This window comes from Lepidochelys kempii, chromosome 13, assembly GCF_965140265.1.
Source record: "Lepidochelys kempii isolate rLepKem1 chromosome 13, rLepKem1.hap2, whole genome shotgun sequence".
Lineage (NCBI taxonomy): Eukaryota > Metazoa > Chordata > Testudines > Cheloniidae > Lepidochelys > Lepidochelys kempii.
The window spans coordinates 1,750,228-1,768,575 of record NC_133268.1 but is presented as its reverse complement, the minus strand read 5'-3'; the positions used below and the strand labels follow the sequence as shown (position 1 = coordinate 1,768,575).

General features: G+C 44.9%; 1 protein-coding gene across 1 annotated transcript in view; it reads left to right on the top strand.

Moving 5' to 3' along the window:
• The first annotated feature begins 924 nt into the window (after nt 1–924).
• EFCAB8 (EF-hand calcium binding domain 8) overlaps nt 925–18,348 on the top strand; it is a 37,957-nt gene continuing 20,533 nt past the window's right edge. Inside the window, exons 1-11 of the mRNA XM_073308876.1 lie at nt 925–1,004; nt 3,824–3,881; nt 5,008–5,182; nt 6,724–6,842; nt 7,066–7,169; nt 8,506–8,686; nt 9,632–9,737; nt 10,043–10,127; nt 11,622–11,743; nt 14,956–15,029; nt 17,222–17,352. Of these exons, the coding sequence (XP_073164977.1) occupies nt 925–1,004; nt 3,824–3,881; nt 5,008–5,182; nt 6,724–6,842; nt 7,066–7,169; nt 8,506–8,686; nt 9,632–9,737; nt 10,043–10,127; nt 11,622–11,743; nt 14,956–15,029; nt 17,222–17,352 (1,235 nt within the window). The remainder of the gene's footprint in view (nt 1,005–3,823; nt 3,882–5,007; nt 5,183–6,723; nt 6,843–7,065; nt 7,170–8,505; nt 8,687–9,631; nt 9,738–10,042; nt 10,128–11,621; nt 11,744–14,955; nt 15,030–17,221; nt 17,353–18,348) is intronic.

Genomic DNA, 18,348 nt, shown 5'->3' with positions numbered 1-18,348 from the left:
AGCTTTCAAACAGCAGCCTTTTAAAAATCTGTGGCTGACCTGTCAGGAAATGTAGAAAACAGGAACTGAGGGTGCTTTTTCTGAGGTCTGCAAGAAATTTCAGCAAGGCCCCGGAAGAGTGATGTCCTTTTGCAAAGTAGCTTCATAAACTGGTTGCCTCTTAATCTTCCAGGATCTCTCTGAATCTACTGCTGTTCCAATGTGAGCTACAAGAACTGTAAAGCTTCCTGGATAAAATAATGTGGGATAACATTAACATAAGTCTCAACATAACCTCAACTTCATGATTCAATATTTTATATCAAATAAACAAGCAGCACGTTTGCCTAAAATGGAGGGACAATTGAGGTGAGATCAGCTCAAAAAAATCTAAATACAAACTTCATTTCTGCTTGGCTTTCTCTCAATCATCCTGTCACTGGAAGGTGAGGGGCTGGTTTAATGACCAAGACCAATGGGAGTCCTGACTATGGATCCATTGCAGAGACTGCTCTCCTAGCAGTCCTTGAAAAGGGCAGGAAAAGGAAAGGATCTCTAGCCATAAATCCCTGGAAATGGCCTCTGCTATGTTCCTCTCTTGTGTTCTATGGATCCTTTGTAGAGCTCCTGCCTCAAGTCATCTCTGGTGCATACATGTGCATGTGTTGCTCCTGATGGCGCAATTGAAGAGGAATTCCCTCTCCTCATCCAGCTACTTTGACGGAGAGGGATAGTAATGGGCTGCTCCGTGGCTTCTTGGCATGGAGACCTCCACCCAGCCCTTCTAAGGAAGAGAACCCCTTCCAACAGAGGCTGGGGAAAGAAGTCTGCCTGATGTTCTGCGGGTGATGTCACAAATCCAGAGGTGACATCATAGTTGAGTTTGCTGAGGGCCTTGGGCTGGAAGTCCCCAGTGGATACACAGCAGGAGCAGGAACAGGGAGAATGTCTACTTCTGAGAAGTTGAGCAGCTTTTTGGTGGGCTCAGAGACTCATAGGATCAGTATTCATCCCTCTGTGGCATGGTGAGTGATGAAAGACAGAACACCCAAGGAACCTTTTGCTTCTCACAATACCTAGTTAATTTATTGCTTCTTCTCTGAGCCACCCTCCAGTATAGTAAACCCTTCTCTTAATCCATCCTGCTTCCTTGCTAGGATGATGTAGTAAATTAATGTGTAAGTGCACTGAAATTCTCCCCTAATTTCCCCGTCTGTAAAATGGGAATAAAAATGTCTCTACCTTCTTGGGGCATTGTAAGGGTTAATTCAAACTTGTGAAACACCGAAGGGCCTGCACATGCAGTTCCCATTGACTTTAGCTGGACTTTCTGCATATGCCTGAAAATCAGGCCTTAAATGACTTCAATTCAAGGTCAAGGTCAGGGATCTCAAACTCAAATCACTACAAGGGCCACTACATTGGAATTAATTGATAAACTTAACAGTAACAAGTCACCGGGACCAGATGGCATTCACTTCAAGAGTTCTGAAAGAACTCAAATGTGAAATCGCGGAGCTATTAACTGTGGTTTGTAACCTGTCCTTTAAATCAGCTTCTGTACCCAATGACTGGAAGATAGCTAATGTAATGCCAATATTTATTAAGGGCTCTAGAGGTGATCCCGGCAATTACAGACAGGTAAGTCTAACATCCGTACCGGGCAAATTAGTTGAAACAATAGGAAAGACACATAGAACATAAATTGTTGGGCAAAAGTCAATATGGGTTCTGTAAAGGGAGATTGTGTCTTACTAATCGATTAGAGTTCTTTGAAGGGGTCAACAAACGAGGACAAGGGGGATCCAGTGGACATAGTGTACTTAGATTTCCAGAAAGCCTTTGAGAAGGTCATTCACCAAAGGCTCTTAAGTAAATTAAGTAGTCATGGGATAAGTAGGAAGATCCTTTCATGGATTGAGAACTGGTTAAAAGACAGGGAACAAAGGGTAGGAATAAATGGTAAATTTTCAGAATGGAGAGGGGTAACTAGTGTTGTTCCCCAAGGGTCAGTCCTAGGACCAATCCTATTCAGCCTATTCATAAATGATCTGGAGAAAGGGGTAAACAGGGAGGTGGCAGTTTGCAGATGATACTAAACTGCTCAAGATAGTTAAGACCAAAGCAGGCTGTGAAGAACTTCAAAAAGATCTCACAAAACTAAGTGATTGGGCAACAAAATAGCAAATGAAATTTAATGCGGATAAATGTAAAGTAATGCACATTGGAAAAAATAACCCCAACTATATATACAATATGATGGGGACTAGTTTAGCTACAATTAATCAGGAAAGAGATCTTGGAGTCATTGTGGTTAGTTCTCTGAAGATGTCCACACAGTGTGCAGCGGCAGTCAAAAAAGCAAACAGGATGTTACGAATCATTGAAAAAGAGATGGAGAATAAGACTGAGAATATCTTATTGCCCTTATATAAAGCCATGGTACGCCCACATCTTGAATACTGCATACAGATGTGGTCCCGTCATCTCAAAAAAAATATACTGGCATTAGAAAAGGTTCAGAAAAGGGCAACCAAAATGATTAGGGGTTTGGAATGGTCTCATATGAGGAGAGATTAAAGAGGCTAGGACTTTTCAGCTTGGAAAAGAGGAGACTAAGGGGGGATATGATCGAGGTCTATAAAATCATGAGTGGTGTGGAGAAAGTGAATAAGGAAAAGTTATTTACTTGTTCCCATAATATAAGAACTAGGGGCCACCAAATGAAATTAATGGCAGCAGGTTTAAAACAAACAAAAGGAAGTTCTGCACACAGTCAACTTGTAGAACTCCTTGCCTGAGGAGGTGGTGAAGGCTAGGACTATAACAGGGTTTAAAGGAGAACTGGATAAATTCATGGAGGTTAAGTCCATTAATGGCTATTAGCCAGCATGGGTAAGGAATGGTGTCCCCAGCCTTTGTTTGTCAGAGGGTGGAGATGGATGGCAGGAGAAAGATCACTCGATCATTACCTGTTAGGTTCACTCCCTCTGGGGCACCTGGCATTGGCCACTGTTGGCAGACAGGATACTGGGCTGGATGGACCTGTGGTCTGACCCAGTTTGGCCGTTCTTATCTACATTGGCCTGAGGGCCACATCACTGACACTTTTTCATATAAAGATACAAAAGCCCCCTCCTCTGCCTCCAGCCCTGCCCCCACTCCATCCCTTTCATGAGGCCCTGCCCCTTCCCTGCCCACATTCCAACCCCTTCCCTAAAATCCCCACCCCAACTCTGCCCCCTCCCTGCCCCTATTCCAGCCCCTTCCCCAAATCCCTGACCCTGTCCCGCCTCTTCTCCACCTCGTCCCCTGAGCATGTGGCTTCCCCCCTCCTCCTTCCTGGAAAGTGCTAAGCGCTGCCAAACAGCTGTTTGGTGGCGGGAAGTGCCTGGAGGTAGGCAGAGGAGCGGGGACGTGGCGTGCTGGTGTGGGGCGGGCGGGGGGAGAGCTGTAGGTGAGGGGAGCTTGGCAGCCGCAGGAAATAACTCCGGGGGACGGGGCGGGGAGCTTGGCGGGCTGCAGCAAATAACTCTGCAGGCTGCGTGTTTGAGACCCCAGTCAAGCTGCTTTAGCACCTCTCATGATCAAATTCTTCCATAGCTACCAGGATGTGAGTTCAGGATTACATAGCTCTACAGTAAAGTACTATGATGTCCATAGTTCTAAGGCAGTATAGAGAGGGCCATGTCCCACTTCAGGTTATGCTAATTTATACTGAAATTACTTTAATACAAATATTACCTGAATAGCCATTTTCAGGGTCGAAAGACTTGCAGTCTTATTAATGATTACAATCTCTTTCCCACCCCCAAAGCAAATACAGCTACATTTAACATTTCAGGGCAGGCAACGATTCTGAAGATGAAGGAAGCCTTAAACAGCATCAAATGGGGCAAAAGGTAAATGAGCAGAAATGGTATTGATGGACAGAGTGTTATGTGAAAAAGGGCTGTTGTCAAGTGTTCCTAAAATGCAAATGGAGCAGAATTGATGTGGTGGTCTTATTTTCTTAACTGTACACATCAATATTTTGGAAGGTTGAATGATATCCTTGCTTCTCTCAAGTGCCGTATTTCATGTCCCCTTTAATATCTGCATCCAGCTATATTTTTTTCCCTCAGATTTAAATGACTTTAAGAACTGCTGGTCATGTGTTTATTTTTTTAAAGCAAGCTTTAATGGTTATACCTTTACCTTAAGGTATCAGATGGGGAAGGGAAATATTTTGTTTTAAACTTGAAACTTACCACAGTGTTTCCTGTTTTGAAACCACAATGTGCCCAGTTCATCCTGGCTTTGGGGCTAAACTCTGTGCAGTCGCTGAGTAGGTGCAGGGAATGTTGGCTTTATGCTTATCTTGCTCCTTTCCTATCCTCGACCAGAGAAGGGCCAGTTCAGCTCACAGCACAGATTGAAACAGCCTGAGTGCTGTGCTGATTTGCACCCAGCTGCCTGGGACAAATGGGCCCGCATAGCAGCTGGGAATAGAGAGAGCTTAGCCATGCCTGCTTATTTCTGGTCTTGCCTTTGCCATGCCCCTTGTGCCAGGAGGATGGCAGAGAGCTAGCTATGCCGGCTGTACCCCAGCCAATGAAGCCCTCTATGTAAAGGTAATTGCTTGGTGGAAGCTATAAATTGGGTCCTGCATTTCTTAAGTGATTTAAAATTAATGATATTGTAGTAATGCAGTGGGGCTTAAGTGAGAGTTGTGGTGCACAAGACCTTGTGTGGGGTCTCTGCACTGTCATGGATTTACCCCTGTTGAAGTCCATGGGGCTACTATCAATAGTGAGGACTACTTCCATGAACAAGAGTTTAGAGAACTGGACCTTCAGTTTCTAAGGTCTTTGGCAGAGGGGCCATTTCTCTTGCTTATCTGTACATGCGCTCATAAGTATACTGCTTATAAGATGTTTCCTGGCCTCCTGCTCTTGCCCCATTTCTGTAAGACCTGAGTAAAGAGGGCTATCTTGGGTGGAATAAAAACTCTGCACATGCTGTTCTTGATCCCAACTGTTTTTTCAGCTCACTGGACTTCTGAGGAAATCTGTCTCGAGCTGCTCATCTCCCAAACAAATACGGAGGTTCCCAGAATCCACCGATACCTCCCGTGCCCAGCAAGTTGAGGACCAGATCAATTATGAGCATTTGCAAAAATTGGAGCAATCATTCCGGGAAGCGGATTTAGACAAGGGTGGAGGTGATGATGCAGCATTTCCCAAAGCATTTCAGTTTCTAAATAACTGCTCTTTTGGTCACTTTTCTAGTTTCATAGCTATCTCTGTTGCTGTTAAGAAGCATGCAGTCTACACAACAGCATCCACCAGATTAGCCCCTTCAAGCTTCATTCGTTACTTTGGACCTGATTTTTCCACTAGAGAGGTTTCCAGCTTACCTCTCTCAGTGAGTCTATATCACCCATTCTTTGTGATAGCGTTGGGTTTCTATATGGTGAAGCAGACTCTGATTTCCTCTTCCTCAGTTGCTAGATGTCAGGAAGCCAAGAGAACAAATTTACCACTCTCTCTAATTAGGTTTGGTTTAAATAGGGTAAAATCACACATTGTAATAATGACACGAATACTTCCATAGCATCTTCCAGCTGAAAATCTTGACTTGCTTTAAGAGCATAAGTTAAGCCTCACATGCTCCCAGTGTGGCAGCAGGGTAGTTTACAGATGGAAAAATATGGCACAGAGTATGTAACTAATCCAAGGTGTCGCAACAGGTCAGAACCAAGGCTAAACCCCAACTCTCGGGTTCCCAGTTCTGTACTTACCTAGACATGTGGCTAGATATTAACCTTCCTCTATGCTTAGGCTTTTTTTCCTATGGCTGAGTTTTTTGTTGGTCTTTGAGGAGGGATGATCTGTAGCCTGACTTTGAGAGATGCTGATTTGGACATCCCTGCATGATCCTGGGTGTAGTTCTCTAGTATTGTCAAAGAGCAGCCTAAGTTTAAATACTGGCTGACAGAGACATTGTGCGTAGCGTGTCTGAGAGCCATGTACTGTACCCAGTCACCCCCAGCAGGATGATTTTTCTGCAATGGTAAAGTTTAGGTTTCAGAGGGATTATTTTAACAGCAGACACAATAGGGTACAAGTGAAAATAGAGCAGTCTGGAAAATTTCAATTGAAATGAAAACTAGATGAAAACAGAAAAGCATTTTCTCTTATTTTTCTCCTATTTTATAACCTGCTCGCCATGAAAATCTGTAAGCTGCCTCACTCCTTTCTTTAGGCACTGGACCAAGGTTTGTAGGCAATAAAACTTGGGCTAACGCTTTCTAGGGGCAAGAGCATTGCTCCACGTTGTGAGTCAGGTTTAGACACTCTAGGAAAATCTTAGTTAGGGGCCCCTGTTCAAAAATCTGTTTGCCCACGATCAGACTTTCAAAGAAGTTCTGCACATATTTGGTGCTTACCAGTGTGCACAACTACTGCAGATGTGCATGCAGATTTGGAAATTGCATATGTAAACAGGTAATTTATAAGCATTTGCACCCATCGATATGTTACTTACACAGTTGCAATAGATTGTATGAGCAAATTAGATATCCAACTGCATATGTTTTTTGTATGCACAAATTATCGAGAAATCTGCCCACATTGTTTTTTGGGGGGAATTGCTTTTGATACTTAATTGCCATTTTGATGTGCTCTGTTCAGTCTATTTTTTTCAATAGATACAATTGTCTGGAAAAGTTTAGGGCTGAATATACTGTGCTTATTCTCCCAGGGCTGGATATTAAGGAGTTCCGCAAGGCAATGAAGAAGATAATGGAGAATATTACTGAAGAAGATATTGATATCATATTTATGAAAATTGACACTGATTGTGATGGCTCCGTGGGCTGGGTAATACTGTACTCTAATCAAAGAGAATGGTGGCTATGTAGCAGTTGCAAAAATTTCCTGATTTTTATTTACCTTGGTTTAATGATGGGGGAAGGCAGAGTTTCCTGCTATTCCTATTATCTTTGCTATAGTTCTTGCTGCATCTGTCAGCACCATAGGACTTGAGATAATTAATTCTGCTCTCCTTTTTATACTATACTGATGAAATTGTTCTCTCTCACAGGAAGAATATCTGAACTATATATTACGAGAGTACAGAGGAAAGGATGACATGCTGAAAAGCCAATCTCCTCTGCATTTTCAGACCCCCATGAAAATCATTCCAGTGTAAGCTCTTAGCCATTACTGTCTGAGGAGGAGTGAGCCACATTAAAGCCGCTTGTATTTGTCTTCCAGTTTAGTGTGTTCTTGTGACATCCTAGCTGCGAAAAATGTCTTTTTAAAAATCATTTAACAGCAAATGACAAACATGTGCATCTTCCCATATGAAATTGGCTTAATAAACTAGCCTCTAATCATTTAAGGAACAACCTCTATGAAAGATAATAGCCTAGGTGAAACGGCTGCTTGAGATGAATTCCCGTCAGGATTTATTCAGTCTCAGTAGCATATTGTGAGTATAACTAGGGGCACAGTAGATTATTGCTGTTATAGCAACAAATCAGAGCATGAGAAACGACAACACTCCCTTCTCTGGGGGTCACTTGAAAGTGAGGTGTTGCCTCTTTCTCAGACCTGCCAGTGTGATACCACTTGGGGTTGGTGCTATGATGAAGAACAAAGAGCGAGTGTGGTGAAATATGGCTAACTTCTCTTGCACACTTGCTTCTGACTCTGTTTTGTTTAAACTCAGATCCTCTCCAACCCAGCCAAAACTCTCCCCCCAGTCATGCATCCCTTTTCCTTCCTACCTGGATAGAGCCTGGCAATAGATGAGCTTTGCAGCATGAACTGGAGGTTAGCGACTAGAGAAGCATGCTCCAGAACCATGGAGACTCTGGCTGGCTTCAGTTTCTAGGGTATTAAATAAAGGGACAGGTGGGTCTTTTGTTGTCCAGGCCTCACAAAAAAGGGTACGCTGTAAATACTTCAGTCCTAGTGTCTCTTTTGATCTTAAACTTACGATCATCTAGTTTATCCTGTGTATACAGGGTTTTTTAAGCTGCACCCAAAGGCTCAGCCCATCTTCACGAACAATTTGTTTCCAGCTTGAAAAAAAAACATCCCACGTGATGTGTCCAGGTTTCAATTTATTTCCACACGTGACAGTCCCTCCAACAGGTATTTTCTTCTCTATATGCTGTAATGTATCTTTGTGCTAAGGGGTTGGAGACATTGCAGTGTGAACACCAGTAACCTTATAACCTGATAGTGTGACAATCTCCTTCTCACTCCCACCACTTTGCCTTGTGTCTCTGTCTCTCTCTCTCTCTCTGTGAGGCTGAGACTGACTTAACTTGCATCAAAAGCTCCTCAGCTCAGGGGCCGGAGTTTCAAATTTCTGCTAAGTGCTGAGTGCCCCATCAGACTGTATAAGGTCATCACCTTTCAGTTCTTGTGTTCCCACCTGCTCCATTCCTGCCCTCTTACAGGCCTACGTTACCCTTCTGCTTCCTGACCATTCTGCTCCATTTCTCCTATCTCACTCCTTTCCCTTGCTCAGGATCCAAGGCCAGGAAATCATCAAGGTGCAGTTTTTCCTAAACCAGGGCCAGGCAATGGACAGGAATGAAAAGGCCAAGAAAAGTAGTGTTTGGAATCTCTCAGGGCGATTCCTGACGGTCAGCCGGGATGGAATCCTACTCTACTGGAGTGACACGTTCAAACTACTCCGCACTGTCCAGGTACGTGGCTCATGAACTTGATCGAAGTGAAGGGCTAGATTCTCTCTAATCCACATAATGCAGGGCTCTCAACCTTTCCCAGACCATGACACCCTCCCATTTAGCCCTCTAGAAATGAGGTGGATGTGGCCTCCCTGGGGGGTCTCAACCCATGCCCTCATGGAGCTTGAACACACGGTGCAGGTGTCTCCTTGGCATATGTAGTGCTCGTTCTGCATGTGCGACATCCCATTGCCATGAGTGGCGATTCCACAAGTGTGGATGCACCACAGAGCCCCCCACTGCAGATGAGAGACCCACAGCATGGATCGGAGGGGAGAGTTTTGCCCATTGTATGAAGTATTTCTAAATCACCAAATCACTTTAGTAAGTGGCAAGGCAGTGCTCTGCTACACTGGATGCAGAGGGTGGGGTCAAAGCCTTCTCTTCTGGATTCCAGCACTCACAAAAACCCTAATATTGAGGGAGTATAAGGGGAAAATGAACCATTTCTCATGGAAGGAATATTGTGCATTAATTTCCCTGGAGAATCTCTTTAAACAGAAGCACCTGGTCTCAGCTCAAGTTTTGATCTATCTGCTAAGTTTTCTCCTCTTATAAACTAAACATAAGATAATGAATGAGAGATGAGCACTATAGGACAAGATCAATTAGACCCTTGAATCACTGCATCTTTCTACCATTTCAGCAGTAAAACTCTTCCTATTTAAAAATAAGTGCTGGTCTGGGGCTCTCATTCAGGGTGGAAAATACCAGAGCTGCTGCTAACTTAGGGGGAAATTCTCCTCAGGTCAGACAGCGAGCCCAATGCCTATGCATTGCTTACACCCTGCTTAAGCCCATAGACTGATGCATGGTAGTGCTTGATTACGTGAGCTTTGAGTGGGATTTGCAACTACTTTGGGGTTACTTGAGTTTTCAATGTATGTTTCCATTTCTATGTAGCTTGACCAGTCTGGACGACGGCCCAGTCAGCAGATGTGGGTCACTGACATGGTGTGTCTGTCTAATATCAACCTGTTGGCGATAGCGTCTACTGATCAGATTATTGGTAAATAGAGACAAATCATTCCCTCCTGTGACGATCTGGACCCTATCCCGCACCACTGACTGACGTTAACGGAAGCCTTGCCATTGTCTGCAGCGAGCACGAGGTCCTGCTCTGTATGGCTGTAGTAGTGTCAGTCAGTTGCAGTACCTGTTCAGCAACCGGCATGTTTGCGTGGCAGAATGTCTAAATAAACACAGATGCATGTGATAGGTTCAAAAGGTCTGTCTTTGCATGAACACCAAACGTCAAGATGTTGATGCTAATTTTGAGATTCGTGGGATTTTCTCTTTTTTTCTGTTACACAGAATTCTTTGATATCAGTGGCAACAAATGTGACAGGCTCTTTTCCCTCATTGAGCTTGACAGCTGTGTTACGGCCTTGGATTACTGGTAGGTTACCTGCTTCTCCGAAAGGGCTGTTACCGGTTTTAAAATAGATACTTGCATCACAGTCCCATGGCTCCTCTGCTGTGCGGGGTGCAGGAGAAATGATTACCTGTCTATTGTAAGGTTTCAGAGTAGCAGCCATGTTAGTCTGTATCCGCAAAAAGAACAGGAGGACTTGTGGCACCTTAGAGACTAACCCATTTATTTGAGCATGAGCTTCTGTGAGCTACAGCTCGCTTCATCGGATGCATCTATTGTAATGAACTGGGGGATGTTCGTGAGCACAGATACCCTCTACTGGACAGAGAGAGAACTGCTCACTGAACCACAGCCCCTGTACTGGCTAACACTTAAAGGCTATGGATCTGTGCTTTTTGGAGTAGAAGAGACCTGAATTCTTTATCTACTGCTGCTGTGAAGCTCTGAGCGGCCACCGTATATATTGTAGAGACAATGGCAAGTTGTGAGATGCCGCAGATTTGTCACCTACATTCTCTTACTTTAAATAGTGAGACTCTCTCCTTTTCTGTTTTCTTACTAAATAGTGTAGTGACAGGAGTTTAGGGGAGGTTCAACCCTATTCTTTTGTTTTTTACACACCCCTTTTTCAACTGCTCATGAATCTTTTTAAAAACAAGAAAATGTGTTTTGCAAGGGCCATATGTTTTGTGTGGCTCCTCCAATAGGCCTGACACTTCTGTGTCGCTCAATGACTTCCCGAAGGACTCAGTGTCTTTTATCTCAATATCACTGTCTCTGGTATGCCGCTTGTGCGGTCACGTATGTTGAGGGGACAGTGACTATCATGGACAGAGAATTATTCTTGAATGTTTCTCTTTCAGTTGTTCATGAGACTTCAGTGAGCATTGGAGTGTACCAAAATCATAGTCAAGTGGAAAATGTATTGAATCCTCCCTCTTCACCATATTTAGGTTGCCTGGCAGTAGTGTTTTCACTGGATAATTGCTGGAGTCTGGTTTAGGATCCTTAAAACTTTGTCAAGGGGGCCGAGTGTGGGATGGTCACTTTTATTAATTCAAATTCATGCTTATAATAAATAAATACTATTGTATCTGAATTGCAGCTGTGTATAATGGAGCAACATTTCAGCTTTCAGATACTACCTGGAAAAAAAATTTCAGACAATCTGAAAAAAGCTGCTTCCAGAGAGACGACGGCCTTGCTTCCTACATCTGTCTTGTGCCCAGTGCACAGCTATGGTACTAGGTGTTCACTTTCCAAAGATGAGTTCTCAAATAGGCTCTCCAGGTCCTGCCTATGCATGCTTAGATTGGCACTTAGGTGCATAAGATGGGTGTTTACTACATGTGCCTGTGAGCCAATTGAAGCACAAATGTTCAGTTAAGCTGGCCCTGTTTGAAAACTGGGTTTTCTATTTGTGATCCCCACTAGTGCTCTAGTTTAATACTTGCCTGAAGTGGCAATGTACATGGGGGGGGGGTCTGATCTGTTTTCTTTCCTTTCTCCCTGAGTCAGGACAGATGGGCACAAAGGAGTGTTTTGTATTGGCGATGTGAAAGGAAACATTCTGATCTTCTCCTCGCTGGACGTTCTGGCAAATGGGATCTTCAATGTCCGTCACTATATAACTACACCAGGTACAGATACTTTATAGCTATGCTTGGACCATCACATGTTCTCCTGTCTGATATACTAGAGAGATGAGCCAGGACTGAGGATTTATCTGAATTGCCCTTCCTGGAGGAAGAGCAAGTGTTACCCATTTTACAAACACAGAGGTGTTATGAGACTGACTTTGAGATTTTATTGACTTCAGAGAGCTGACAGGTGCTTCGCCCCTCTGAAAATGACACCTTCCATGACTTGTCCAAAGTCACACAGGGTCGGGGTAGTATCCAGGAATCCTGGCCCTCAGGTCTCTGCTTGCTCCTTAACCATCCTGATTCCCTAAGCAGGGCTAGATCCAAAGTACTTGGTTTTGGTTTTGAAAAAACAAACTCTGTTGCAGGTTTTGCAAAACCAGAATCATCCCTGTTCCTCAGTGTCTCTGTCCTGATGCACCACTTTTTCGAATCTCTAGGTAATTGTATATGATTACTGTTAAGATAATAGAACTGGAGGGGACCTCGACAAGTCATCTAGTCCAGTCCTCTGCACTCATGGCAGGACTAAGTATTATCTAGACCAACCTTAACAGGTCTTTGTCTACCTGCTCTTAAAAATCCCCAATGATGGAGATTCCACAACCTCCCTAGGCAATTTATTCCAGTGCTTAACCACCCTGACAGTTGGGAAGTTTTTCCTAATGTTAAGAAAAATAATTTTTCTCCCTCTTCCTTGTAACAACATTTTATGTACTTGAGAACTGTTATCATGTCCCCTTTCAGTCTTCTCTTTTCCAGACTAAACAAACCCAATGTTTTCAATCTTCCCTTATAGGTCATGTTTTCTAGGCCTTGAATCGTTTTTGTCGCTCTTCTCTGGATTCTCTCCAATTTGTCCACATGCTTCCTGAAATGTGGCACCCAGAACTGGACACAATACTCCAGTTGAGGCCTAATCAGCGCGGAGTAGAGCAGAAGAATTACTTCTCGTGTCTTGCTTACAACACTCCTGCTAACACATCCCAGAATGATGTTCTCATTTTTTTGCAACAGCGTTACACTGTTGACTCATATTTAGCTTGTGGTCCACAATGACTCCCAGATCCCTTTCCGCAGTACTTATAGAATCATAGAATATCAGGGTTGGAAGGGACCTCAGGAGGTCATCTAGTCCAACCTCCTGCTTAAAGCAGGACCAATCCCCAACTAAATCATCCCAGCCAGGGCTTTGTCAAGCCTGACCTCCTTCCTAGGCAGTCATTTCCCATTTTGTATGTGTGCAACTGATTGTTCCTTCCAAAGTGGAGTACTTTGCATTTGTCCTTATTGAATTTCATCCTATTTACTTCGGACCATTTCTCCAGTTTGTCCAGATCATTTTGAACTTTAATTCTATCCTCCAAAGCACTTGCAATCCCTCCCAGCTTGGTATTGTCTGCAGACTTTATAAGTGTACTCTGTATGCCATTATCGAAATCATTGATGAAGATATAGAACAGAACCGGACCCAGAACTGATCCCTGTGGGATCCCACTGGTTATGCCCTTCCAGCATGACTGTGAACCACTGATAACGACTCTCTGGGAACGGTTTTCCAAACAGTTTTGCTCCCACCCTATAGTAGCTCCATCTAGGTTGTATTTCCCTAGTTTGTTTATGAGAAGGTCATGTGAGACAGTATCAAAAGCTTTACTAAAGTCAAGATATGCCACATCTACCCCTTCCCCCCATCCACAAGGCTTGTTACCCTGTCAAAGAAACCTATCAGGTTGGTTTGACACTATATTTGTTTTTGACAAATCCATGCTGTCACTTATCACCTTTTTCTCTTCTAGATATTTGCAAATTGATTACTTAATTATTTGCTCCATTATCTTTCCAGGTACAGAAGTTAAGCTGACTGGTCTGTAATTCCCCAGGTTGTACTTATTTCCCTTTTTATAGATGAGCACTATATTTGCCCTTTTCCAGTCTTCTGGAATGTCTCCCATCTTCCATGACTTTTCAAAGATAATTGCTAACGGCTCAGATATCTCATCAGTCAGCTCGTTGAGTATTCTAGAATGCATTTCATCAGGTCCTGGGGACTTGAAGATATCTAATTTGTCTAAGTAATTTTTAACTTATTCTTTCGCTATTTTAGCCTCTTCTGATCCTTCGTCATTTTCACTGGTATTCAGTATGTTAAGCGTCCAATCACTACCAACCTTCTTGGTGAAAGCCGAAACAAAGAAGTCATTAAGCACCTCTGCCATTTCCACATTTTCTGTTATTATTTCACCCCCCTCATTGAGTAACGGGCCTACCCTGTCCTTGGTCTTCCTCTTGCTTCTAATATATTTGTAGAATGTTTTCTTGTTACCCTTTATGTCTCTGGCTAGTTTGATCTCGTTTTGTGCCTTGGCCTTTCTAATTTTGTCCCTACATGCTTGTTTTATTTGTTTTTATTTATCCTTTGTAATTTGACCTTGTTTCCACTTTTTGTTGGACTCTCTTTTGATTTTTAGATCATTGAAGATCTCCTAGTTAAGCCAGGGTGGTCTCTTGCCATACTTCCATGACCCATCCTCCTTCCCCACTACCACGGAGGCCATTTACACCTGGATTCTGCAGTGGGGAAGGAACTGAGGGGCAGTTGGGCCTGCTCCACCCTTATGCCTTTGGTAAGGGAGCATGAGGACACTTAAGGCACATGTGGCCCCAGTGAATGCTGCTGGCCAAAAGACTGATCTCCAGCGCAAGGGCACATGCGCTCCAAGAGTGGAATGTACTAGACTACTCATCTCAGAGGGCCAGTAGCATAAGTAACTTTTCTTTTTTGTCCATCTTTGTTTGAAACACAAGTGGGGCCAAATTGGAACCATTTCTCTGAACATCTGTGAACTTTGAGGGGTTGGATAAAATGTGACCTGGATCCAAATCCTCATCTTTTAGCCCATATCCTGTTTGAATGCATTTGCTAATACTTCTTCTAAGCATGGATTGTAGCTAACACTTTAAACCTTTTAGTGCCATGCTTGTGTCTTGACATTTAAGGTGGATCTATGAAAATACCATGTAATCCTTCCAGGCATTAATGAATGTTCCTTGTGACTAGCTATCCTGTACACCATATATCCTAGGTCACACATGGGGTTTAGGTTACTATTATTGCCTTCAGTGCACTTCAGCACAATTAAAATAACTTCTGTTGAGAAATGGGGCAGGTGTTAGGTCAGGATTAATATATGGCTTTTCTCCATCAGGCGTCTTAGCCAGAATTCCAGTGCATCTTCTCCTGAAAGGAAAGGCCAGCCTGTACAGAAATTTCCGAGTGCCAGTGAGTTTCTCTGTCTAAAGTTACATTTTGGGACAAACCCCATTCCTGCATAGATTCCTGTTGCTCCCCTATCCTGAAGAAAGTTGAGGAAAGTTGATCTTTATTAAATTACAAACTAAAAAACTTAAAAGCCATTATGTACAATGTCTAGCAGAATTGTCTCTTTCCCACAGCCTCTGTATGTTGTTCGCCTTCTTAATCTGTAAATTCTTTGGGGCAGAGGCCTCATCTTCCTGTTTGTGTGCAGCATCTGGCACAGTGGGGTTTCTGGGTGCTGCCATAATCAAACATTACTAATAATAGGTCTGTGGGACGCCCATTGCTCTCATTCCTTCCGTCTTCTTACGTAAAAAGGAAAAGTGTGCTTTACTGCTGCTGCTCGTAGACCAAGAACTCTGGCCGTTCGGGGTGTGTCTACACTGAGGAGCAGCCCACAGTGGTGAGTCTCGGAGCGCAGGTCTACAGAGTCAGGCTTGCAAGGTTTTCCCTATAGCGTTAAAAGTGGTTGCATAAATGTTGCAGCTTGGGCGGGCGCTCGGAGTCTGAAGCCTCAGGAAGGGGGTGGACTTCGGGGCCGGAGCCTGAACCCTGCACAGCTACTTTCAGTCCTGTAGTGCAAGTTCTGGGAGTCTGAATCTGTCGAGCTGGGTTCTGGGACCTGCTGCCGCTCGCTGCGTGGAGCGGAGTATGGGCTGCGGAGCGCCACCAGGGGCTGCGCCGTTTACACATCCCGAAGGCTGGCTCTGCAAACCACAATGACTTACACCTGGGCCGTTTTGTATCCTTCCGCCAGCCAGCCATTCAGGATCTTGCAGCTCAGCAAGCAGCCAATTCAGACCATTCTGGCTGGCTGTAGGGCGGTTGTGGGTCTCTCCCTGTCAGTCGCTGTAATACTCCTAGGGCGGCTCTGTTTGGGGGGGGGATTAGCCAACAGTTAATAGGCCCTGGCCCTCAGTCCAGGCCGGGCAGCAGTTGGGTCTGGTAGCCCCAACGTTCAGCCAGAGCGGGGCAGCACATAGTTAATGGGTCGGGCAGGGTAGTGGCACATCGCTAGGCCTGGCTTCTTCAATCAGGATGGGGCCGTAATCAGTTAAAGGGCTCTGGCCTGCTGTCAGGCAGAGCAACTCAGTAGTCTAGGGAAAGACTAGCTCTCTGATGGGAGAGTCAGGAAAACCATCTGGTGTCCTAGCTCGGGTGGGTGTCTGACCAATGCAGGCCTCTCGGCCTAAAGGCGTGGAGGCTGCCGCCCCTGATGGTAGGGTGGCGGGGGTTGAGGGATGCAGGCCCACCCACTGCACTGCATCCCAGCCCAAGGCCCTAACCCTGGTCCGCCACTGGGTCAGCGGGGAAATCTGTCCATCACACGCTGACCAGCTTGCAGTCAGTCACACAGCTGAACACTATACAGCTTCCCTGGGCTCCTTCCTACACTCCCAGTTGGGGGGTACCTAGGTTCTGGGGTCATCATTTGCCTCGCTGGGGTAGACAGCTCGTGGCAGCCCCAACAGCTCCTCAGTGCCCCCTTTGTCTGGCAGCCCCAGCAGCAACTCCAGGTCTCTGGAAGTATAGCAGCCAGGCTCCAGCAGCTGTGGGGAGAGAGATGTCCTGCTCCTCTGACAGCCACGAGTGACCCGGTTCTGCCCACCAAGGGAAGACAGTGGGTCTCTCCGCGTCAATCAGAGGGGGAGACCACGTCCCTTCGCTACAATGGCTAATGCACATGCAAAGCACCGCTGCTTCCTGGATCCCAGAAGAGCCTTGTCTATAAGGATCCTTTTGGTCTGAACCCTCTCAATCCCCATGTCCAAGTTATGACCCTCTTCACATTTCTTGATGTACATGATGAACCATCTCCTCTTAATTCAAAACTGCACTCATCCAATCAAATACCATGCCCTTCCCTTTTCAGGGTTCTGCTGTGTGTGCCACCCTAATGTTTCTCTTCTCCCTCTTTCTTCTGCCTCTGCTCCTTGTCCCACTTTTCCTGTGTTTATTGTTCCTCAGCTTCACATTTCACTGTTTTTCGCTGGAGTTTTTCTGTCTTCTTCAAACTGTACGTGAACCCAGGAATGTCTGAATGGGAGTGGCACTGTTGGCCCCCACTGACGATTGTAATGACGCAGAATGAGCTCTCTGTGCTCTTGTTTATGACCTGCAGTGTCATTAAGCAAAGTCTTTCCTCTCTCTTCCAGGGTCTCCATGGGGACTGGTGCCACCAGATAAGATTCATTCCTCAGCTCAATCTTGTTGCCTCCTGCTCAGCAGCTGATAAGAGAGCAATGGTGCTTACTTCACTTCCACTACATATCATGGGTAAACCCCAGTAAGACAGGTCTCTTTGTCTGTTCTGTAAATTATCCATCACACAATGGTAGCAGGCAATGTTACAGTTCTCTTAAAATTCCATTTCCTCCAGGAAAATCCTGTTGGGACTCAGCTTTCAGGCAGGGCTCAGGAAACCTAAATTACAGAACGGGGGTAAAGGGGCCCATAACGGACACTACTCAGTGGCCTGTAAATAGATGAAGTTTCCAACAGACTTCAGGCTGTAAGTACAGTCATTTCTGGGGCCTCTAGGCAGTGGGAAAATGGCTGGATACGGAACAGTTTCTTGAGGAAAATTTCAGAGAAGATGGGAAGACACTGCTCCAGCTCTATTATGTCGTCTATATTTTAGAGAGATGGGCCTGACCTGAGAAGTCTAACCTAGACCCAAATGTCCCCAGAGCTGCTGGGCTGAAGGGTTTGGTTTGATCTGTCACAGAGCAAAGGTCTAGCTGGGAAGTCCCAATCTTGGTCCAAACTTCCCTAGCAATTGGGGGGCTTTGGATCTAAAATTTTGCTTGGGTTGGACTTCTTTCTAGTGTCCTGTAAACCTCAAGTGCTGTACTCCACAGGAAAAGTGAACAAACAAATGGAAGTCTCTTAGACTCTTTTCTTTTTAGCTAAAAAGAAATTATTATTAGATTTGCTGAAGTGGAATTAAGCAAAATGCAGCCGCAGTGATGTCTGACTTCCTGTTTTTTCCCTCTTCCCATCTTCAAGAGGCGAGGCAAGGCAAGGTGAAGTGGGGCTTCAGTGTAGCGAAGCTTGGGAACAGTCCTCTGCTCTGTTTTCTGGGGGTGGGTGCCCGTCCTGCTGCTGCTGCTCCTGGTCTGTTGGGCCCAAGCGTGCAGTGCTTGTTTGTAGGCAGTGGTGCTGAATCTGAGTGTTGCGAGAGCTGAGCTATCATTGGGGAGCAGCACAGGTAGGACTCTCCATGTTGTGAGGAGGAGGGGGTGGGATTTGGGCAGGCCCAGCAGGCTGTGGGGGGACTGGG